The sequence below is a fragment of the Sorex araneus genome, chromosome 3 (assembly GCF_027595985.1).
Source record: "Sorex araneus isolate mSorAra2 chromosome 3, mSorAra2.pri, whole genome shotgun sequence".
Taxonomy (NCBI): Eukaryota; Metazoa; Chordata; class Mammalia; order Eulipotyphla; family Soricidae; genus Sorex; species Sorex araneus.
This window is the reverse complement of record NC_073304.1, coordinates 153,811,304-153,836,060: the sequence shown is the minus strand read 5'-3', so window position 1 is coordinate 153,836,060 and position 24,757 is coordinate 153,811,304. Positions and strand designations below refer to the sequence as shown.

The 24,757-nt window shown below is 41.7% G+C and overlaps 1 protein-coding gene across 1 annotated transcript; it reads left to right on the top strand.

Moving 5' to 3' along the window:
- The first annotated feature begins 17,914 nt into the window (after positions 1-17,914).
- Positions 17,915-18,175, top strand: LOC129403499 (small integral membrane protein 11-like). The gene has a single exon (XM_055132161.1). It carries the CDS (start codon positions 17,915-17,917, stop codon positions 18,173-18,175), a length of 261 nt encoding a protein of 86 aa, XP_054988136.1.
- Positions 18,176-24,757: the final 6,582 nt, after the last annotated feature.

Genomic DNA, 24,757 nt, shown 5'->3' with positions numbered 1-24,757 from the left:
TTTCTTAGAGAATGTAAGGGCCGTTTTGGTTTCTCTTTCTCTGAACAGAGATGGACTGAGAGGTCCAGAGGACCAGGAAACAAGTCAATCTGCTAGCAGAAGGTGGACTCTTGTCTTCAAAGCAAACATCTCGTCCACAGTCACAAGAAGAGTTTTTCAGGGAAAGAGAACCAGAAAACATGTGTTTGGGAAGGTGGATACAGACTGGTGAATTCCAGAATGAACAAATAAACACTCTCCTGGATTGTTCCCCTGAAGCACACTCTGTTCATTTGCAGACTAAAGTCATGGTTAGGCTTTGGGGAAGGGTAAATTGAGGACAGACTACCTTTGTCTGAAGGATCTCAGACAAGGCAGTGTCTACACTGGTCTAATACTGGTCTCTGTCTGAGTTCAAGAATGGAAAGGTTTGTCTCACTGGTGCTCATCAGGGATGCTTAGAGACATCAGGGGATTCTGAGAATTATCCATTTGATGATACAGAGCTTAGCAAGATATACTCCATTTGTGTCTTCAAAGCAAACATCTTATCTTTGTAGTCACAAGAAAGAGTTTTTGGGTCTGGAGCGATGGTACAGTGGGTAGGGTGTTTGCCTTGCACACGGCTGACTGGATTCAATTCCCAGCATCCTATATGGTCCCCTGAGCACTGTCAGGAATGATTCCTGTGTCAGAGCCAGGAGTAACCCCTGTGTATCGCCGGGTGTGACCCAAAAGGCAAAAGAGAGAGAGAGAGAGAGAGAGAGAGAGACAGAGAGAGAGACAGAGAGAGAGACAGAGAGAGAGAGAGAAAAGAAAGTTTTTCAGTGAAAGAGGACCAGGATCCATTTGGGGCTGATTTTTCAGCATCCTCTAGGATATACCCCAACCCTTATCAGAAAGACAGCTGGGGAAGGGTAATCAAGGGCTAAAGCATAGGCCTAGCATGTGTTTTTACAGAAATCTGACCATGAAACAGGTGCAAACACTTGAGAGGTTAGTGGTAGAGCCTGCTTCGGCCATGCATGCATATTCGACTTGACTAACATCAAAATGGGTTGAGTCTTAAACACAACTGACATAGAACTTATGTAGGTTAGATACAGGACACACAGAGTCTGTGGGAGCAATTTTCTCATCTGACATAGACAATGGCTGCTAACATATATAATGCTTGGTACAATTAGGAATGAATGCATTCTGTTTGAAGTTCCATCTGGACGTTTACTCATTGTTTCTGTGGTCCTTTTTCATTCCTGCTCAAGTAATCAGACGGGTCTGGCTTCCTTGCTCTGTGTGGTCATGACTATAATTATGGTCTATTCATCTTTGTCCAGACCCAGAATGGGTCACTCAGAGGTCTTGCCTTTAGTCCCAGCTTAGTTGTCCCACTATAAGGTGAGGTGTTTGTCTATGATAGTGAAGGGTTTGTGTTTGTCTTGGTTTGTGTTGTCCTTCTGAAGTGTTTGTCTATGATAGCAGATATTGATCCTGGAGCAATAGGTAGAAGGACTTTCCTGAGATGAGCAAACCCTCATGCCTGCCTGAGGCCACAACTCCCCAAACACTGGGGGGTGGAACCAGTTTCCCTGCTGTGCAGATCCTGTGGCATAGCCTGGTGGCTACCTTATGCAGGGCTGGTGAAATCCCAGTTCCAAGGAAACTGGTGCCAGCAGCAGACTCCGAGCAGTTTTATTTTGTTAATTTTTGTTTTGTTACTTTTTTTTAAAGATGTGCTCTTTAAAAGACAGAATCAAGACACTATTAGAAGAAAAACTGTGGTGGTATGGCTCCTACTAAAAAGACAGTGAAGAGTGCTTAGAGATAAGAAGACAGGGAAGGCATAGCCTTGCATGCAGTTGACTCTATTCCCATCCCCAGTACCACATATGCCCCTCCAGGCACCATTGGGTGTGCTCCCCAAGGACAGAGCCAGGAACCAGTCCTGAGCACTGCTGGGTATGGCTCCAAAACCAAAAGTAAATTAAAATAAGACAAGTTATAAACTTTGAACTTAAGTTGATTACATTGTATTATGATTGAATCATCTATTCTAACTAATTTAACATACTAATGAAAAATATCACTAATTCAGGAAACTAATAAGATAGTATATGGGAACTGACATTTTTTTTGGAGGGGGGAACAGGGAGGGCCAGGGTTTGACCCTGTTTTGCTCTGGGTTTATCCTAGCTCTGTGCTCAGGGGTCACTCCTGGCTCTGTAATCAGAGATCCTTCCTGGAGGTGCCCAGGGATTACTCCTGGCTCTGTAATCAGAGAACACTCCTGGAGGTGCTCTGGAGAGCATATATGGTGACTAGGTTTGACCCAGGGTCAGCCCTATGCAAGGTAATTGGCACCTTTTTTTGTCTTTATTGAGGTTCTGTGATCTATAGTACTGCCAATGGTGTGTCATGCATACATCATTCCAATACCACACCCATCACCAGGGCAGCCCCCCTCACATTGCTCCATTAAGGTCCCAGAGGTCCCTTCGTGTCACCCTTTCCAGCCCCAGCCACATACGCCCAATCCTGTGGACCCATTCTCCAGTGCTCTGTACCGACTCTGCAGTGTTGTGAACTGGCTTTCCCTGTGAATTTACACTTCAGTCGTGTGGACCAACTCCCCAGTGCTCTGGACTGACTCCCCAGTGCTCTTGGACAGACTCTCCAGTGCTGTGGACCGACTCTGAATTGCTGTAGACTGACTCTGCAGTGTAGTGGACCGAAACTTCAGTCATGTAAATTGACTCTCCAGTTGTCTGGATTGATTCTGTAGGCAAGAGTGCTATAGGCAAGGCAAGTGACTTCACTTTTGAGTTCTTTCTCCACTTCCATGGGAACTGTAATTTCTTAGCAAAGTTCTTCTAAGATGCTCTAAAATAGTCCATTAAATATCTTTAATTGGTTATATTAAACTAAAACTATATATAAATAATAATGAACACATTTGTCAAGGATGGGTAAGTAGAATAAGAACAGAATTCATTCATATTTTATGTGCAAGCAAATATCAATACTTATGACACTCTGACACTCTGGACTTTTACTGTGTGAATCTTATATTATGCAAAAAATACCTAAAAATACTGCAAAAACACTGTAAACATCAGTACTCTAGATGCTTCAGCAGATTTACTATTGAACAGATTTCAATATTTATTGTTTTTCTGTTTGTTTTGAGATCAAAGTCATATTCAATGAAGCATTTCAAGCCTTCAGTGTACATTTTGTGATTTTTGACAGGTACAGACACTATAACCTCCCTCTGCCACTAATTAAACCCAGGTCATGTTCTTTCTTACTTAGTTTTTGTTGAGAATCACGCCTGAAGGAGCTGCAGGGGGCAAGGTGCCTCCTCTGTGCTTATTGCTTGGGGGTTCTCCCCTTGGAGCTCAGAGGAATGTGTGGTTCCAGGGACTAAATCCAGGGGTCTTGCATTCTGTGCTTGCGCCCCAGCTCTTTGAGCTATCTCCTGGTCATGTCCTGCCACCACATAGCCAATTCTCTCACACCTTTTCCCATACAAACACCCGCAACCCACCCCCTGCTCTATGGCCGCAGTCCCCCAGACCAGTGAAGCGCTATGTTTATTTTCATCAGAAGTCAGTTTTGCTAGAACTACATACACATGTCTGCTTTCTTCTGGGACTTCACATAACAGCACCACAGTGAACATGCCCCAGGATCCAGACCTCCCACCAGTGGGATGCCTAGGGATCACTCACCGTGTTTGGAGGCCTGTTTCATATCTCCCCACTGCAGACTAGCTGCCCACAAGTTGGACTCTTTCTCCATTTCCATTCTATGAAGTATGCAGGGTTACATGTCCATTTCTGCTCTTTGCATGCATAACTTCTTGTTTATGAATGGGCCATTTCCAGTTTTGACAATTAATTTGGAATAAAACTGTTGACATTCTTTAAGAAACAGCCTCTTCAGTCAGTGCTTGCTTTTAGATCCTAAGACGGGTACACATTTGATTTTATAAGAAATTGGTAAGTTCTTTCTTTCTTTCTTTCTTTCTTTCTTTCTTTCTTTCTTTCTTTCTTTCTTTCTTTCTTTCTTTCTTTCTTTCTTTCTTTCTTTCTTTCTTTCTTTCTTTCTTTCTTTCTTTCTTTCTTTCTTTCTTTCTTTCTTTCTTTCTTTCTTTCTTTCTTTCGTGGAGTGGTGCTCCAAATGGTGCTCATTGGGCCTAGGGGCCATTCCTGGTGACACTTGGACCTGGAAATGTGGTACTACCAGGACCCCGAGCTGCTTAGAGCCAGCAAACCCACAACTGGTGGCTCCCAGAGCTGTTCACATGCCTCCAGTCCTGTGACCTATAGCCCAACTGTCAGAGCTGCTCTCAAAGGAGCATCTTATACTCCAGTGAAGGGCGAAAGTCCCCGGCATCCCACACTCACCGGTGTCTGGTGCTGTCAGTGGGCCTGGAGTGAGGATCAGTGATGTGGTTTGCCCTTTCCATCTGCTGTGTCTTTACACTCCACCGGCTCCTCATGGCTCTGGGGTGGAGAGAGAAGTTAGGAAAGCTCTGTCTGGGGACAGGTGGGTGTTGTTTCTTTCTTTGCTTGTCGCTTGTCGCGACAAGCTTGTCGCTATTGTCTCTTACTTCCAGGCCTTTTGTATTGTTCTAGGCACATCCCAATCCCTCCACACAAGGCCACACTGCCTGTCTCCCTCTGCAGCAACCCCGGACTCCTGGAAGCTCTTGAGGATGACATCTCCCCAGGAGCAGCATGATTGTGACAAGCACTTACTGATTTCAATAATGCTCTTTCTCTCTTCCTTACTCTCTTTCTCTTCCTCTCCCTCTCCCTTACTCTCTCTACCTCTTCCTGTCCCTCTTTTCTTCTTTCTCCCTCTCTCCATGTCCCTCTCTCTCTCCTTCTCTATTTCTCTCTCCTAGAGACACCTCCTTATTAAAGAGACTGCTATAGTCCAGTCCAACCATTTCTCTCTCTCCCTCTTCTTCCTTCTTTGTCTCTCCCCTCTCTCTACCTCCTCCCTACCTCTCTCCCAGAGAAGCCTCCTTATTAAAGAGATTGCTATATTTCAGCTCTCTTTGAGGGATGTTTGCTTTGGTTTGAAAATCTGCATGAATATGTTCCTAATTCCTCTTCCTTTCTCACTTTCTAGCCTTAGGTGACTTCTGCCCCAACCAGCATGGCCATGAGGTTCTTGGAGGCTGTCCTGAGGTATGATGAAGCCCCCAGCTGGTAAGGGAGTCAGCGTAATGCCCAACAGTGCCCCCCTGTTGCCAGCAGAAAAGCACGAGGCAGTGCTCAAAAGAATAGAGTGAAGATGTCGGTGAAGATGTCAAGGTAACAATGCTGATGAGGATAGTGCTGTCCTTCCCACAACTTCTTGCTGTCCTAGTTCCACCCCAGAAACCAGTTTTCTCACCCCAAACTGACTCCAGAAATATCTACTCCTCCAGACTTGCTTGCACCCTAACAAAATCAGGGTGCTAAGGTGACTCACACATTCATGGACATTCTGTGGCCAGTTAATGTATGTTCATTTCCCAAAGTCCCCTCAGGAGCGAGCACTGATGGTGGTGTCAGGATACCCTGTCAGTCGTCAGTGTCCAGGAAAGCCTGGCCATGTCCAACCACTCCCAGTTTGGGGAAAGCATTGATTCTCCCTAGTGTGAGAAAGCAGATTTGGGGGAACACACAACTCCCTCACAGGAACAGGGTGTGTAGTGGGAGGAACCCTGAAACCACATGAAGTTGAGTAAATAGATGCTTCTAGGGGCTGATTGAGGCCTACCACCTTGACCCTCAACTCTCCAGATGTAAATCTCTGCAGTGTGACAGAAGAGCAAGGGGACCCATGACATTGGACTGAGCTTATATGTTTATCAATTTTATCTTTTGAGATTAATTTTAGACTCATAACAAAATGGGGAGGAGGATCATAACTTTCTGGCCTACCCTCTGCCCCATACTTGCAAAGTGCCCCTCATTATCAATATTCACTCTTCAGGGATACTTTGTCATTGTAGAAGAACAGACAAGACACAGCTCCCTCAGATCACCCAAAGTATACTGTTGGCTGAGGATTCAGGCTTCATGTTGTATTGAGTTTGGGCAAACTGAACCCAACGCACTGTTATGTGCATTCTCACCCAAAGTATTCTCACCACACGAGACATATTCCTTGCTTTACTTTTTTATGAGTTTCCCTAGTTCAGCCCTGGAAACCACTGATCTCTTTACTGCTTCCACAGTTTTGCCTTCTCTGGAAGCCATACAATTGGAATCACACAATAAGCCACTTTCAGTGACTGGCCTCTTTCACTTAGCAATATCTCATTTTTTGATAATGCATTGCAGTGTTGGGCAATATTCCACCCTCTGAATGTGTCACAAATTTATATCCCCACTCACCTACTAAAGGACATCATAGTTGCTTCCAAGGTTGGGGGAACAATAAGCAAAGATGCTGTAAAATAATGTTGCAGGTTTTATGTGATAAATTGTTGTGGGTCATATGGTTGAGAGTATATTTAATTTTGCATGAAAGCACCAAGCTGTCTTCCAGAATGATGGTACCACTTTTACATCATTACCAGCAACAAACAAGGGTTCTTTTTGCTCCAATATCTGATCACTAGTTGCTGTTGTCCTGGTTCCAACTTTGGCTCTTCTCATAGAAAGTATTGGTGTTCCATTAAACTGGCCTTTTGAAATTCCATCTTTATCTCACTCTCACTATTTCCCCCTCTCCTGTCCTGTTTCCCTAACTCTCGGGGGTATTTTTTAGGACCCTTCCTCAACAAATACTAGGTAAAAAATTCTCATCAAGGACTCTAGGAAAGTTGACTGAAGACTATGAAAGAAGCTGAAAGGTGGGTTGAAAATAGACTTCGATATTTCAAGGTACTCTGATATACCTCTAGTCATCAAGCATATCTGGATATATTCTCTCAGCCTGAATTGAAGAAGTAAGCAGGAACTCATTTCCTCTCACTGAAATAACTTACAAGTTCTATTAGGTCATCCGAAGGACATGTCATTTTATTTGCTAAGTGGTTGCTTTTCCCCTCTCTGCCCCATTTCTCATACAAACAGAGTCATGCTGTTAACATGTATAGTCCTGGGACTGATTGATCCTGTAAAGAACCAGAATTGAGGTATAAACCAACAGGAACAAAATATGTGCCTTGTTTTCTGTGTGCTACAGGCCCTCCTTGCAGTAAGCTGGTGAGTAATAACCTTGAGATTGATCTTGCTGTGAATTTGTTAATGTTGCTCATTTAAAAATATTCTATTAATTATGTGGCCTGGGAATTATGAGCATTAAACTTTAGACTTTTTTTTTCTTTTAGTGGAAGACACCTGGAAGTGCTCAGGGCATATGTCTGACTCTGCTCTGAGGAATCACTCCTGGCAAGCTTAGGGGACATTTGAGGTACCACAGCTTGAACCCAAGTTTGACATTGCAAGGTAAATGCCTTCCCTGCTATCCTATCACTCCAGCCCAAACTTTAGCTTTCTTGAACTCTCACTTTACTTGTTCACTTTCTTTTGCTAAGTTTGGAAAGTTTAAAAGTTTAAGCGATTTATTCTAACCAACCTATTTTTAGTTTAGCATATAAACTAGCAATTTCTATTTTAGTGATCCTTTAGAAGCATACTGAAAAATTTGAAGCATCATGCTGTTATTTTTATGTAGTTCAAAATGTTCTCTGACTTTCCTCTTGATTTCTCTTTGACATATACATTATTTATAAAGCTATTATTTAACTGCCAAATATTTGATGACTTTTGAAACATATTGTCATTGTCTTTTAATCTAATCACACTATGAGAACAAACTTTGTAAGAGTTTGGAACTTCAGTTCATCTGGGCCTAGAGGAATAGCTCGGAGGGGCTCAGAGTCTGAGAAGGCCTGAGGGGAAGGTCTGGAGTTCCATCCTCACTGCTGCTCCATGTGCCAAAGACAATCCTGGCAGCTTTGAGGGTTGAGTCTGAGAGTCAGCTCCCTGCAAGTTATAGACCACACACGATTTCTGGACACACCAAAGTCAGGTGTGTGTGTGTGTGTGTGTGTGTGTGTGTGTGTGTGTGTGAGCACCACAAAAGGGGATGCAAGTCTTGGTGAGCATCTCAAATGATGCAGCTCCTGGCTAGCACCTGTGTGCACTGCTGACCAGACAGCATCACAGCTAGAGTTCTCACAGAACACTCAGTATGTGTGAGAACATATGAACACATGTGCGAACATCACAACATGATGTGCAAGTTCGAGGGACACCATGGTGAAATGTGTAAGCATCAAAACCTGGCATGAGCGAGACCCCTGGTCATATCCACAGCAAAAACAAAGGGAAGGGGAAATTTAAATGAATGAATGCTTTCATCAATATTCACTTTGTAACCTGACATGTCATCTTGCATGTTACCTGTCAGCAACAATAAAAGTTATCTGTCTTCTGTAGCTGCTGGCTAGTGTCCTGGAAATGCCAGCATAGTGTGCTGGTTGATAGACTTGTTCAATCCTCATGATCCCGATCGATCTTCCATCTGCTTGCTCTATCAGTTACTGGTGATAGTTTTCAAGTGTAATTGTGGATTAGTTTGTCTATTTCTCTTTGTGCTATCAGATTCTGCTGTATCTATTTGGATTTTGTTATGTGCAGACATATTAAGAATTGTGTTTTCTTTATTTGCCCATCCCTTTAGCATTAGATATTATCGCTCATTTTGAGGGGGTTGTCCAAGCAGTGCTCAGGGAATCTGGGGGTAATTGAACCTTAGATCAACTGACCATGATCCATGGATGGACCCTCAGTCATGGTGTCAGGTGGGCCCTCCAGTGATGAGGACACCAGGATTGCTTCAGGGTTGCCCAGGGTCCTCCCAGGGCCACACCCAGTAAAGTTCGGATGCCAACATGGTGCTAAGGATTGAGTCAGGGAAGACAGGTGCATATTACACCTCTTTTGCCTTCAACTCCCCCAAATTTTGCCCGTTGATCCTGCTCTGGTCTCCTTCTACCTGTCTTTGTCAGTTCTCATCAGACATTTCAGCAGACTGGCCCACAATACTCGGAGAGAGCGTCATTTGTCATTTCCTGTCAATGCCTTGCAAATTCTTAGTGTGCTTATAATTAAAGTGATTTTCCTGCAGATATCTTACATACATATCTTCTTTTTCTGGTAATCTATCCTGGCAAAATACCCTTATTGAAATGTTTAGAATATTTGGATTTGTTATCAATATTTTTCAGGCTAAAACTGTTTTTTTGGTTTTTTTGTGTGTGTGTGTTTTTGTACTTGGGCCACGCCAATTGGTGTTCTGGGCCTGTTTCTGACACTGTGCTCAAGGATCACTTCTGGTGGGTTCAGGGAGTGCAGGGATCATCAATCCTGGGTTGGCCTTGTGCAAGGCAAGCCCCATGTTTTTATTAACTCACTTGGAAGCAATTGTATTTTTCAAAAAAATTATTACCCTCAACATTATTTTAGCTTCTAAAATTCTTTCCAAAATCATCGTGCTTTATTATCATTATTGACATATTGGTTATAGTGGTTTGTTTAATTATTTAAGGGTTGTTTACCCTTAATGCAGCTACAATATGCTCTGCAATTTCAAATATTACTACAACATTGGGGTGAAATATAATAATCTTATACTAGCTTGCATCTATTCACTACACTTATTCTTTGTGATACCACTATGTATTTTGAACATGTTGATTTAAATTTAAAATCTATACCATATAATTTATCCCTTAAAAATTTTTGTGTTTTATTTTAGACTATGTGATTTACAGGATTTTTATTGGTAGGTTTTATACATAAAATATTCCAGCACCACACCTCCACCAGTGTCTGCTTCCCTCTGCCATTATCCCAGTGCCCCCCCATCATATCCCTCCCCTTAACTGCAGCCCTTCCTCTGTGACAAGCTTTCTACTGAAGATCAGTTCTCAGTCTCCGGTGTTATTTCCCTACTCTGTTTCCTTATATTTTGCATACAAGAGATCCTTCCATGTTTGTCCTCCTTCTGACTAACCTCAATCAGCATCATACCTCTCCAGATCCATCCATGTAGCAGCAATTGTATGATTTCATCTTTCCTTAGAGCTGAGCAGGATTCCATTGTGTATATGTACCATAATTTCCTTATCTAGTCATTCACTCTTGAACCCTTGAGTTATTTTCAGATTTTAGCTACCATAAGTGCACATGGTAGACTCTCATGCATGAAGGGACTGGCAGAAGAACCCAGGTGTGTGGGACCTGGGGCTGAGATCTCCAAGCCTGCTCGGATTGGGACTGGGCCTTTTCCATCCAGACCCCCCATTTTCCAGTAGCTTGGCAGCCACACCCACAAACTGCCCCTGGCATCGTGTAATTCCACCCATGGCCAACATCCAGAGACTATAAAACCAAGCTCTCCAAAGCAAATAGCCTTGTTCTCCCTCTTGGAGAACCTGACACGTTACCAAGAGTCTATTGCCCACAAGGGAGAGCCTTGCAAGTTCCCCAGGGTGTATTCATATCCCAAATACAGTAAAAGATAAATGCATACCTCTCGGAGAGCCCGCAAGCTAGGCAAGCTACCGAGAGTATCCCACCCACACGGCAGAGCCTGGTAAGCTACCCGTGGTGTGTTCCATATGCCAAAAACAGTAACAATAGGTCTCATTCCTCTGACCCTGAAAAAACGTCCAATCGTTGGGAAAGATGAGTAAGGAGAGGCTGCTAAAATCTCAGGGCTGAGTGTAATAGAGACATTACTGGCGCCTGTTCGAGTAAATCAACAAACAATGGGATAACAGTGATACAGTGAAGTGAACATAGGAGTGCAGGTGTCTTTTATGATAAAAAAAAAGAAAAAATGCCCTTAGGGTAAATGTCAAAAGAAATTTTGGCTAATATGAAAGCTCAATTCCTAGTTTTTTGAAAAGTGTCCATAAGTTGCCCAAAAAGGCTCGACCAGTCCACATGACCACCAACATTGAATGAGGGTCCCTTTTGCCCCCACATCCATACCAGCATTGGTTGTTTTTGTTTTTATAATATGTGCCAGTCACAATAATATGAAGTGATATATCATTTTTATTTGCATTTCCTTTATGCTAAGTTATGTATAACACTTTTTCAAATACTTTTAGCCATCTGTATAAGACTTCTTTTTGAAGAAGTTTCTGTTCAGCTCTTCCTTCCATTTTTGATTGGGTTGATAATAATTTCTTTCTTATTAATTTCTAACTTGCTTTATATGTCTTGGATATTAACCTTTCTTCAAATGAGTGGTGGGTAAATATTTCTCCCAATCTATGGTTATTTTTGTGTGTGTGATATAGAAGCTTCTTAGCTTGGTATAGTCTCATTTACTTATCTTGTTTCTGTTTGCTTGGCCAATGACATCAAATTATTGATGATACCACTAGATTAAATGTCATGAAATTTTCTACCTGTATTCTCTTCCATATAATTTATAAATTCAAGTATGATATTTAGGTCTTTAACCCATTTTTATTTGACTTCTGTGCATTATTGTTAGAAAGTTCATATCAATGTAAGAAAAATTAAAATTATATGATCATATCAGTAGATGCAGAGAAGGTATTTGATAAGATCCAACATATATTAATGATCACTGTTACTGTCACTGTCATCTGTTGCTCATCGATTTGTTTGAGCGAGCACCAGTAATGCCTCTCATTGAGAGACTTATTGTTACGCTTTTTGGCATATCCAATACGCACGGGTAGCTTGCCAGACTCTGCTGCGCAGGCTAGATACTCTCAGTAGCTAGCCAGGCTCTCTGAGAGGGGCGGAGGAATCGAACTCGGGTAGGCAGCATGAAAGGCGAATGCCCCACCGCTGTGCTATCGCTCCAGCCCACATTAATGATAAAAACTTTTAATAAAATGGGAGTGAAATAAACTTTCCTCATAGTTAAAGCCATTCACCACAATATGACAGAAAACATAACACTTTAGTGAAAAAATGAAAGTCTTCCTCTTAGGATTTGGCAAAAAACAATGTTGCTCACTCTCACCACCACTTCTATTCAATATAGTACTGGAAGTTATTGCTATAGCAATTAGGCAAGAAGTAGAGATTAAGGGCATCCAGATAAGAAAAGAAGCTAAACTTTGACTGTTTGCAGATGATATGATCTTATACTTAGAAACTCCTAACTAATCTACAAAATAGCTTGTAGAAACAATAGACTTGTACAGTAAAGTACAAAGCTACAAAATCAATGGAAAAAAGTCCATGTTTTTTTGGGGGGGGCGGCGGGACCACCACAGTGGTGCTCAGGGCTCCTGGTTCTGTGCTAAGGGATTACTACTGGGGTGCTGGAAATCAAACCTGGTTCAACTGCATGCAAAGCAAGCGTCCTACCTACTGTACTATCTCTTGAGTCAAAATTCATGTCATTTTTCTATATGGAAATAATGAAATAGAAAAGAAACATTTTTTTCTCTTTTGAAAAAATCCAATTCCATTCACAATAGTTCCTCAGAAAATGAAAGCCCTGGGAATGAAAAGACGTGAAAGACTTGTACAAGGAAACTATAAATCAGAACCTACATAAATAAAAGGGGACACAAGGAAATGAAAACACATCATACACCCCTTTTGTGTTCAGTTGGAAGAATTAATATTGTCAAAATGAAAATCTTGTCCAAAGCATTATGCAGATTCAATGTAGTACCTATAAAAATTACTCTTGACACTTTTCAAGACATAGAACATTGTTAAAATTTATATGGATTAATACCTCCTTCTCGACATAGCCAAAAAAATACTAGGAAAAAAATCGCTTCCCAATTTCAAACTATGCTACAAAGCTGTAGTGATTTTTTTTTTAAAAAAAGTGTGGTACTGGAATAAGGCCAGACTCTCCAGCCAATGGATACAATTGAGAGTCCAGAGACAAACACCCAGGTTAATCTTTATAACAAACAATATAAAATAAATTATTCAGGGCCTGCTATAGAGTGATGTTTGAGGAGTGATTGGGAAAATTGGAAATAATGGTAGTGGGAAGGTGCAATGATGGTGGAATTGGTGTTGGAATATTGAATGTAACAAATCATCACGGACAACTTTATCAAAAACTAACTAAATAAATAATTTTTAAAAATCTATAATAAAAGAACAAATATATGAAATAAAGCAAGGAAAATCTTTTCCCCAACTTATGCTGGGAAAACTTGACAGTGAGATAACAGCCTTTCCAATTGTTCAACTTAATGATTTCCAGAAAATTCACTAACTGATTTGAGAAGGATTGTGCCAGAGCCACTTCTCATTCCTCACTCCCAGGTTAAATTTACAACTGTGGATTTGCCTAGTCTGATACACGTCCTCCCACTTTGCATTCAAGACTCACTCATGTTGTATCAATACCTCATTTTGGATTTTTAAAACAATTTATTTCAGAGGAATTCACATAACTAAATTTAGTTATTTTAAAGGGAACAATTTTAGGCAATAGTACTTACAAGATATTCCATAATAGCTAATTCTATTCAGTTCTAATATATTTCTGTCATTCCACAATAATCCCCTTACCATAAACATTTTCTCTCTCTTTCCCACGTCCCCCAGTTTTGGCAAGTCCAAATTCCACTTGTGTGTGAAGTGGATATACGTGTCCATGTATGTGTGTTCATGTATGTGTGCATTTGTGTGGAATGAGTGTATGTATGTGTACATGTGTGCATGTGTGGTATCAATTCATACAGTTTTGATTCTTTGACATCAGAACATATATTAGTGTTTTATTTTATTCTGTGGCTGAATAAATATACTGTGAACCATATCCGTCTCTTCATTCATTGGCTGCTGAAAATTTAGCCACATTCACCTTTCAGCTATTTGGTCTAGAACTGCTATGAATGTGTGTGCACTTGTCTTTGTTTGAAATTCTGTTTCATTCTTTTTTCTTTTGGGTAGGGGCACTGATGGGGGAAACAGACCTATAAATAGACCCATGAGCAATTCAGCAGTGGTGTGTTTTATTTCTGAGTAGCCATCAGACTTTTCCACATTAACAGTGGCATTTTAAATTCCCTCCGACATTTCTTCAAGTCTTAATCAACTCTTGTTATTTTCTGTGTTGTGATGATAGCCATGCTAGTTAGTAGGTGTGAAGTGGTATTTAAGTAATGTTTTAATTAGCATCTTCCCACGCTTTAATGTTGGTGAGCATGCTTCCTTGTGCTTATTAGTCATTTGTATACATAATTTGGAAAAATATGTATTTACATGCCTGGCCATTTTGGAGCTGTTTCTTTCATTGAGTTGCAAGGTTATTAAATTATTCTGAATATTAACTGCAAAGGAATTAATTTGCCTTTACTTCTTTTATAATACAAATCTATAATTCCATCCATACCCATTTAGAGCTAATACACTTTTTAATTTATATGCTTAAAATTTTTCTCTTTAATAGTGTTCTTCCGTAATTTGATTGTGCTGTGCTTTCCTTTGAATTTTATCTCTTTGTTTGAAATCTTTCAGTTGATTCTCTAACTATCATCTAATTTTTAAAAAAACTAAAATGATTTCTTTAACTATTTAAATACTGAACCTAGATTTCAAGTTGCTTGAATATTCTAGCACTTTTTTCCTTTTGATTTTTTGGCATTTTGAATATGATTTTATTATGTAATGAAGTATGTCTATTCATATGTATGTATTTCTACTCAATGTGAGCTTTCTAGTGGCACCACAGCCGGCGATGCTCAGTACTCCTGGCTCAGCAGAAGAAGCCAAATGTGGCACCAGAAAACAAACCTAGGTTGGCTTGTAGGCCCCGCCTGCTGTACTATCTCTTTGGCCCAATGCACAATGTGAACTATTATTTTAATTGAATCACCGTGAGCTATCCTTACAAAGCTTTCATGTTTGAGTTTCAGTCATACAGTGATTGAATGAATGAACACCCGTCCCCTCCATCAGTGTACATTTTCCACCACCAATGTTCCAGTATTCCTACCCATCCTGTCCCACTCCTACACCTGCCTCTATGGCGGACAATTTCCTTCTTTCTCTCTCTATACTTATGGGCATTATGGTTTGCAATACAAATACTGAGAGGCCATCATGTTTGGTCCTTTATCTACTTTCAACTCACATCTCCCATCCCGAGTGATCCCTCCAACCATCATTGACTTAGTGATCCCTTATCTATCCCAGCTACTTTCTTCCCCATCTCATAATAAAGGCTTCCAACCATGGAGAAATCTTCCTAGGTCTGTCTCTACTGTCTTTGAGTGTTAGTCTCATATTATGATATTTTATATACCACAAATGAGTGCAGTCATTCTGTATGTCCCTCTCTTTCTGACCCATTTCACTTAGCATGATACTCTCCATGACCATCCACTTATAAGCCAATTTCATGACTTCATTTCTCCTAATAGCTGCACAGTATACAATTGTGTAGATGTACCAAAGTTTCTTTAACCAGTTATCTGTCTGGGGCACTCAGGTTTTTTCCAGATTCTGGCTATTGTGAACAGTGCTACAATGAACATACAGGTGCAAATGTCATTTTTACTGTGCTTTTTTGCACCCTCAGGATATATTCCCACCCAGTGGTATAGCTGGGTCATATGGAAGCTCAATTTCTAGTTTTTTAAGGAATTCCCATATTGTTTTCCAAAAAAGACTGGACCAGTTGGCATTCCCACCAACAATTAGATTCCCTCTCTCTCTCCACATCTGTGCCAGCACTGATTGTTTTTATTCTTTTGATGTGTGCCAGTCTCTGTAGTGCGAGATGATATCTCATTGCTGCTTTGATGTGCATCTCCCTGATGATTAACAATGTAGAACATTTTTTCATGTGCATTTTGGCCATTTGTATTTCTCTTTTGAGGAAGTTTCTGTTCATTTCTTCTCCCCATTTTATTGATAGGGTTAGAGGTTTTTTTTCTTGTACAATTCTGCCTGTGTCTTGTATGTCCTGGATATTAACCCCTTATCAGATGGGTTTTGGGTAAATATTCTTTCCCATTCTGTAGACTCTCTCTGTATTTTGGTTACTGTTTCTTTTGATGTGCAGAAGCTTCTAAAGCTTCTAGTTTAATGTAGTTTCATTTGTTTATGTTTGTTTCCACTTGCTTGGTCAGTGATGTTTCATGCTTTTAACTTCAAATGTCATGGAGGGTGTCATGGAGGGTTCTGCCTACATTTTCCTCCATATATCTTATGAATTCAGGTCTGATATTGAGATCTTTAATCCACTTTAATCTGAATTTTATGCCTGGTGTTAGACAGAGGTCAGTGTTCACTCTTTGGTAGGTAGCTGTCCAGTTTACCCAGCACCACTTGTTGAAGAGGCTTTTCTTGTTCCACTTCACATTTCTTGCTCCTTTATCAAAGATTAAGTGATCATATATTTAAGAGTCTGTGACAGAATATTCAACTCTGTTCCATTGGTCTGTGGGTCTGTTTCTAGTCCAATACCATACTTCTTAAATTTCTACTGCTTTGTAGTACAGTTTGAAGTTGGGGAAAGTGATGCCACCCATCTTCTTTTCCCCAAGGATTGCTTTAGCTATATGTGGGGGTTTATTGTTACATTAATTTCAGGAGTGATTTATCTATTTCTTTGAAGAATGTCATGGGTATCCGTGTTTAGGGACCACATTAAATCTGTATAGTACTTTGGGGAATATTGCAATTTTCATAGTGTTAATCCTCCCTGTCCATGATCAGGGGATACATCTCTATCTCTAGTGTATTTCCATTTCCTCTCTTATTTATTGAAGTAGTGTTTTGTAATTTTTTGTATATGTCCTTCACCTCTCTGGTTAAGCTGATTCCAAGGCACTTGATTTTCTGAGGCATTATTCTGATCAGGAAAGAATCAGTGAGCTCCAAGATGAGGTGCAGAGAATCTCCAGACAAAAGCAGAAAATGGAAAAGAGGTCAAAATGAGCCAACGGATGTCAAGAGAAAATAGCAATGAAGCCAAGAGTAATAACATAAGAATCATTGGAGCTCCAGAGGGACAGAAAGAAACTGTCAAAGACATCATTGCTAGGACATTGCCAGGTCTGGACAGCACATGTGACCAGATTCAGGAAGCCCAAAGGGTACCAGCTAAAAGAAATCCAAATAAAAATACCTCAAGTCACATCTTTATCAGAATGATGAAAACCATAGACAGAAATAAAATTTTGAAAGCAGCAAGATCAAAGAAAGAAATTGCCTATAAATGAACATTCTTAAAATTTACAGCTGACTTATCTGATGAAATCCTCAGGGCCCGAAGACAGTGGTGGGATATAGTGAAAAAACTCAATGAAATAAGAGTCTCACCAAAAATACTTTACCCAACATATTAGAAGAAACAACACAGAGTTTCACAGACAAACAACTCAGGAACTTCATAGACTCAAAACCATGGTTATAAGAACAACTAAACAGGCTACTTTAAGGCAAGACAAGCACCTCAGATACACCAAACTTCAGCATAAATATGGGAGAAAACCTCATAAAAATAATCTCTCTCAACTTCAGTGGACTTAATGCACCAATTAAAAGACACAGAGTGGCAGGATGGATCAGAAAATTGAACCCAACATTCTGCTACCTGCAAGAAACATATCTGAACAGTCAGGGCAAACACAGACTCAAAGTCAAAGTCTTCAAAACAATTCTAAATTCAAACAACTCCCTCAAAAAAGCTGGGATGGGTAGTTTCCCCCGAGGCCTTGTGGGAGTTGTGGTTTAGGTGCCAAGAGGCACAGGAAGGAACCTGCATGACCTGGAGTGGGTATGGTCCCGACTCCCCCTGAGGGACCTGCCAGCATACATAGATTCTTCATCTGGAGCTCCAGGCCTCCAACTCTTGGAGCTGAGGGCCCTGCCCACTTCTTTCTTGGGGGCTGTGCTGAGGGGCCCTGCCCTAGCAGAAGTGCCTTCCCAGGTCCAACATGAACTGGAAGGTCCTGAAGCATGTATCCCTGCTGCTGTACATCCTAGTGGCCAAGGCCCTCATCCTCTGTCTGGCCTTCACGGGTGTCAAGATCTACCAGCAGAGAAGGCTGGACGCCAAGCAGCAAAGCCTGGGGCCCGCCCAGAAGCAGCTGGCTGAGAGAGGAAAGATGACTGAACGGCAGTGTGGGGATCTGGCCATTGAAATATCAACATGGGTAGATGAACCCCAGCAGAGCAGGAAGAGGAGAGAGACTTAATTATCAATAATGTGTCCGAGGACAAGCTCCAAACCAAGAGTTTTAATTCCAAATGACGAGAAGCTTTGTATGCTCGAAAAATAGCTGGTATTTTTATTAAAGTAAAATACCTTTGTAAACAAACAAACAAAAAGCTGGGATGGCCATTCTGGTATTAGACCACATTGATCTCAGACTGAAGAAGGTCACAAGAGACACTGAAAATCATTTCTTATTGATCAAGGGATCTGTACATCAGGAATAACTCACAATACTAAATGTATATACACCTAATGAAGGACCAGCAAAAGACTTAAAACAACTACTCATAGACTTGAACAAAGACACCAATAGCAACACAGTACTAGTGGGAGATTTAAAGACTGCTTTATCACCTATCAACAGATCAACCAGAATCAAGCTTAGGAAGGACATACTTTATCTGAGGGAAGAAATGGAAGAAAGAGGCTTTGTAGATATGTACAGGACACTTCATGCTCAAAAAACTGAATACACATTCTTCTCAAGTGTGCCTGGGACATTCTCCAAGATAGACCACATGCTGGGCCACAAAACATACCTCCATAAGATAGAGATTGTATCAACGATCTTCTCAGACCATGATACACTGAAAATAGAAGTAAATCACACACACAAGCAGAAAATAAAATCAAACACCTGGAAATTAAACAGCTCATTACTGAACAAAAAATGGCTTAGAAAGGAAATCAAAAGATTGCTGGAAACAAATGAGAATGAAGACATGAGTTATCAGAACTTATGAGACATGGCAAAAGTGTTAAGAGGAAAGTTTATAGCACTACAAGCATTCCTCAGGAAGGAAGAGCAAGCCCACATAAATAACCTAGCGTCACAACTTAAGATCTTGGAGAATGACAAACAAAAGGAGCCCAACACAGGCAGGAGGAAGGAAATAATAAAACTTAGAGAAGAAATTAACGAGATGGAAGCCCCCCCAAAAAATAATACGAAATATCAATGAAACCGAGAGCTGGTTCTTTGAGAAAATAAACAAGATCGATAAACCTCTAGTAAGACTCGCAGAGAAAGGGAAAGAGAAGACCCTAATAAACTGATTCAAAAGTGAAAAGGGGGACATCACAACAGAAACTACAGAAATTCAAAGGATCCTCACAGATTACTTAGAGAATATATATGCCATGAGAAAAGAAAACCTCAAGGAAATGGATAAATTCCTGGACTCTTATAGCCTCCTGATGCTGAACCAAGAAGACCTAGAGTGCCTGAACAGAACTATAATAAACTTTGAGAAAATTAAAATGGTACTAAAAAGTCTCCCCAAAAACAAAGTCCTGGCCTGAATGAATTCACTAGTGAATTCTTTCAAATCTTTAAAAAGGACTTACTCCAATTCTTTTCAAGCTTTTCCATGAAATTGAAGAATCAGAAACACTTCCAAACAATTTCTATGAAGCAAATATCACCCTGATTCCAAAAGCAGATAGACATACCACATAGAAAGAGAATTACAGGCCAATATCCCTGATGAACAGATGACTGGTTAAAGAAATCTTAGTTACATCTATACAATGGAATACTATGCAGCTGTTAACAAAGATGAAATAATGAAATTTGCATATAAGTGGATCAACATGGAGAGTATCATGTTAAGTGAAAAGAGTCAGAAAGAGAGGGACAGACATAGAAAGATTGCACTCATCCGTGGAATATAAAGTAACAGAATGGGAGAGTGACACCCAAAAATGGTAGAGATAAGGTCCAGGAGGCTTGCCCAGGTCTTGAAAGTTGGCCTCACATGCTCAGGGAAAAGGCAGCTCAGATAGGGAAAGGGACACCAAGTAAAGGGTGTCAGAAGGACCCGCTCGGGCTGGGAGATACGAGCCGAAAGTAGACTATAGACCAAACATGATGGCCACTCAATACCTCTTTCGCAAACCACAACACCCAAAATGAGAGAGAGAGAAAAAAAGGGAATGCCCTGCCACAGAGATGGGGTGGGGTGGGTGTGGGGATGGGATGGGAGTGGTGGGAGGGCTCCTGGGATTATTGGTGGTGGAGAATAGGCACTGGAGGAAGGATGGGTACTTGATCATCATATGACTGAAATGCAAACATGAAAATTTGTAAGTATGTAACTGTACCTCACGGTGATTCACTAATAAAAAAATAGTAAAAGAAAAATAGAGAGCCTGTCTCAGCGCCTTTTACTGGCCTACAGTAGACCTTGTTCCCCCATCATACATCTCCTGTGACTCCCATCTGCTGGCGCTACCTCACTCACACTCCTGTGCTGTTTTCCCTGAGAGATTGCAAAGCTTTAAAAGAAAGGTGATGCAAAATCTGCCTTGTTCGCAGTGAGAGCTCCAGAGTTGCAACAGGACCTTTAGCAAAGGCTTCCTACTTTTATGTAATAAATGTGTATACATTAAAACTGGATTATAATATCAATTATGATTTCCAGCTCAATAACCTTGGAAAATATATTTAGAACTCCATTCCTCTTATCTGTAAATTAAGGAAATGATTATATATGATCAAGTTCCCCTCAGTAATCTTAGATCTTGTTTCTTGCCTTTAATTCTCACCATGATCTGGTAAGGAAATATTTTTGTCATTATTTTAATTATCAAATTATAAGGGATTAAAAACATTTTCAAAAAGATTAGCCACAGAAACTAAGATTACACAGCTACTTAGTAAAAACAATGGCATTTAAATTTATTTGACAATTAATTGTGTTCTATGTTGAGACATCCTTTCCCCTGTAAGTTAACTTCCCATCAAATATTGCTTTCTGTCTATTTATGTTCTGCTTCCTCCGCTAGTTTGCAAGCTTCTAATCCTTCAAGTCAGAATATTTGTTTTGGGCTTACTCATGATTCTGCACTCAGAGAGCAGTCCTGGCAATTTTGGGACCATATGGGGTGCTGAGGATCAAACCAAGATCATCTGCATGTGAGGAAAGTGCCCTACCTGCTCTGTGATTGCTTTAGCCCCTGAATGTCAGTTGTCCATCTTATGTATCTGTACTTCCCTTATGTATCTGTAGAGGGTGGACAATCAATGCCTATTCATTTCATTGGATTCTCAGACATTTGAACATGCCCCCTAGAATCAGGTCTCTTTGTGTATATCAACCTGTCAAAACTTGTCTGGGGACAAGTGATCAAAGATGGTTTTCAGGAAGAAAGCGACTGACCCAAGACAGTTCTCAGGTGTCTGGCTGTAAGTTCATGGCTGTGCTGGGCAGTGCAGGTAGTGTCATGGGGAACTCAGTACTCCTCTCCTGTCCCTCCTCTCTCACTCTCTCTGGTTTTCTCTCTCCTCACACCTGGCTGTCTGTTTCTCAGAGCTTGACCTGATCCTGATGGCAAGACCTCCTGAGCTTCCCAGGGCCAGATGGGTAAGGTCTATGGGCCAACCTGAAGTCCTGAAGCAGGAGGGCAATTCATTTCCTTAGCGAACTGAGCGAAGTCCAGATACAATTCTGTTTTCATCATGAAACACTTCCTGAGGCAAATCAAACACCTGTGCATTGACCTTGCACTGCTCTTTCACTGAGGTCTTGCCTCTGTGGGGCTTCCTTATTCAGGTATCTCTCAGGAATCCAGCCCATCAGACCCTCCTACAGCTAGTCCTGCCAACCCTCTCTTTCTTCTCCCTTTGCTTCCCCCAGCACCCACCCCCACCCCCGCTTTCCCTGCCCACTCTGCAGTGATGGCTGCTGCCATCCGCCTGTTCACGGCCTCCTGGTGACAATTGGCTTGTGCTCACACTGGTGTCTGTTCTAGAAGCTTTTTGTGCCAATTCTGTCCTGTGGATCCTGTGACCACAGCTCTCCTCCAGGCACTTGGCAGGGAGCTGATGAACTATGAATGTTAGAGATTAGAATGGAGCTTGTCCTAAGTGTATGTGTGTGTGCATGTGTACATGCCTGTGCATGTGTGTATGTGTGCATGTGTATATTGTATGTAGGGGTGATAGTGCAGGAGCAGTATCCAGTGTCAGTCCTGTGGTACCAAGAAGGAGCAAGGCTTCAAGTCTAGAGACAATGTCTAGGGGCCGTAACTGTTACTCTACCAGCAAACTAGTGACTGGCTGCAGGCTGGTTTCCTCCAAATTCATCCTTTGTCATCTCTAAGGTCCTTGTTGATGATGGCTTTCTGGCACCTCCTGCCCTCGTTCTAGATCCTACCCCTCCATTTCCTTTTCACCTGTTTGAATGCAAACTCAACCTTGCTGATGCGGGGAACTGTGATAAAGCCACTTTATGGATGTGCTGGAAGAAAAGGCATCATGAGCACAGCCCTGGAGTGAACAGAGTGCGTGCCCCCCAAATTCAGAGATAAACGAGTATGCACTGCCAGGCCAGTCTTCCCCTGGAGTGAATATGCCCAGCCCCAGCTGAGGAAATGGTTTCCATGGAAATGATTTAGCAACCTCTGCAAAAATAGCTTGTTCTGCACATGACAGAAAGTGACACCAGAGCTCAGAGCCCCCATTTTCACACCTCATTGCAAATTTAGCCTATGGGCATCTGGGACCTGGCACGGGGAGGGGCTGGCACTGAAGAAATAGGATTCAGGGCTCCCAAATTCCACTGTGCACTCAGGAATCTCTCCTGGTCATGCTGCAGCCTGGACAGTGGCACACTGACTCTCCTGGTCCTGGTGGGGTCAGTGCCAGGATCCTTCTATGTTGACTGCAGGGTGAGACTATTTCAGTCCTGGTGAACTCTCCCCCAGAGAGGGCAGGAACAAAGCATGGACCAAGCAGGGACAGGACAAGGTAAAGCCAAGCATGGACCAAACAGAGACTGGACAGGACAGAAACTGGGCAGGAACCAAACAGACTGGACTCGACAGGAACAGATTAGGGGCTGATCAGAGACTGGACAAGGCAGGGTAGAAACCACGTAGGGACTGGACAGGGCAGGAACAGAGCAGGGGCTTTTCAGGAACTGAGCAGGAAACTGAGCAGGGACTGGAAAGGAACTTGACAAGGACCAGACAGGAACTGGACAAAGTGAGAACCAAGCAGGAACTGAACAGGGTGGGGTGGGAACTTTATAGGGACCAAGCAAGAACTGGCAGATCTCTAGCAGTGACTTCTGTGGCCTCTGCAGCTCACCCAGAGTCCTGACACATTTGCCCCAGGGCCGGCCCAAGCTTGGGGTAATGAGGGTCCAGGGTATGGGTGTGAGAAACCTGATCAGAGATCTGAACCGAGTTACATTTATCCCATGGAAGGATGGCTCCTTGGCTTGGAGGCATCAAAACCACTTTTCAAACCCATCTCAGTCCTGCAACTCCTTCTACCTCACAATTCACATAGCCTAGCACTCAGCTACTTGGGACTCTTGCCCAACACTCAGCTGTAGGGACTCTCACCCAGCACTCAACCTTCTGGGACTCTCACCCAGCACTCAGCCTTCTGGGACTCTTACCCAGCACTCAGCTCCTGGGGACTCTCATCTAGCATAGAGCTCCTGGGGACTCTCGCCCAGCGCTCAGCACCTGGGTGGCTCTCCAACGGACCTGAAACCTCTGCTGGGTGCCTAGGCTATCAGGGTGCAGGTAGTTGCAAAATATGTGGGACTTCTTTTGTACCCCTGTATGTGAACACTACCCTCTGCACACAACACTCCCCCACATATAGCACTCTTCTTGCACAGAGCCTCTCCCCTGCACATGGCCCTCCTACCACTTTTCACTATACCTGCTGTCCACGAAGCCAGAGGTTCCAGCTCCCTCATCTCTGAGCACCATAATTCAGGATCTGGCTGTAGCACTGTCTGCATCAGCTCGCAGCTCATTCTTACAAGCCATTTTCACTACAGCACCTACTGCTTCTCAGAGCCGGTCTACAGGTCACTTTAATATTTAGAGCAGTATTTGCAGTTTTCCTTCCACGTGCATTGGCAAATATGCGTGTGAATTTTGTTGTTCCTTTTCTCTCAATGATTGAAAAGATTTTCTGTGGGAAAACATAGGCCTGAATGTATTTGTGTGTGTATGTGTGTGTCTTTGAGATAGACAGAGAGACAGAGAGAGATAAAGAGTGTGTTACGAAGTTTGAAATCATGTCTTCAATTTTCTTAAAATTATCAGAAGATTTTTGGACTTTTCCCATTATTTTTCATATAGCTTTGATAATTTGTGATTTTCTATGAGTTTGCTCCTGTTGAAAGTTGCTGATAGTCAGAGGAAACCTCCAAGCCCAAAGACAATGGTGTAGTATAGTGAAAAAACTCAATGAAATGAATGCTTCACCAAGAATACTTTATCCAACTAAACTCTCACTCAAACTTGATGGAATGATATACCATTTTATAGATAAACAACAGCTCAGGAACTTCATAGACTCAAAACCAAACTTAAAAGAAGGGCTAAATGGACTCCTATAAGGCAAGAAGAAAAACACCCATAAGCACAACAAACCCTTACAGAAAGATGGCACAAAACCCCATGACAATAATCTCTCTCAATATCAATGGTCTAAATGCACCAATCAAGAGAAACAGAGTGGCAAAATGGATCAAGAACCTGAAGCCAACATTCTACTGCCTACAAGAAACACATCGGAACAATCAGAACAAAC

Bases quoted from the DNA above. Each gene is read 5' to 3' on its own strand.
- LOC129403499 (XM_055132161.1), top strand. From the start codon at position 17,915: ATGAACTGGAAGGTCCTGAAGCATGTATCCCTGCTGCTGTACATCCTA.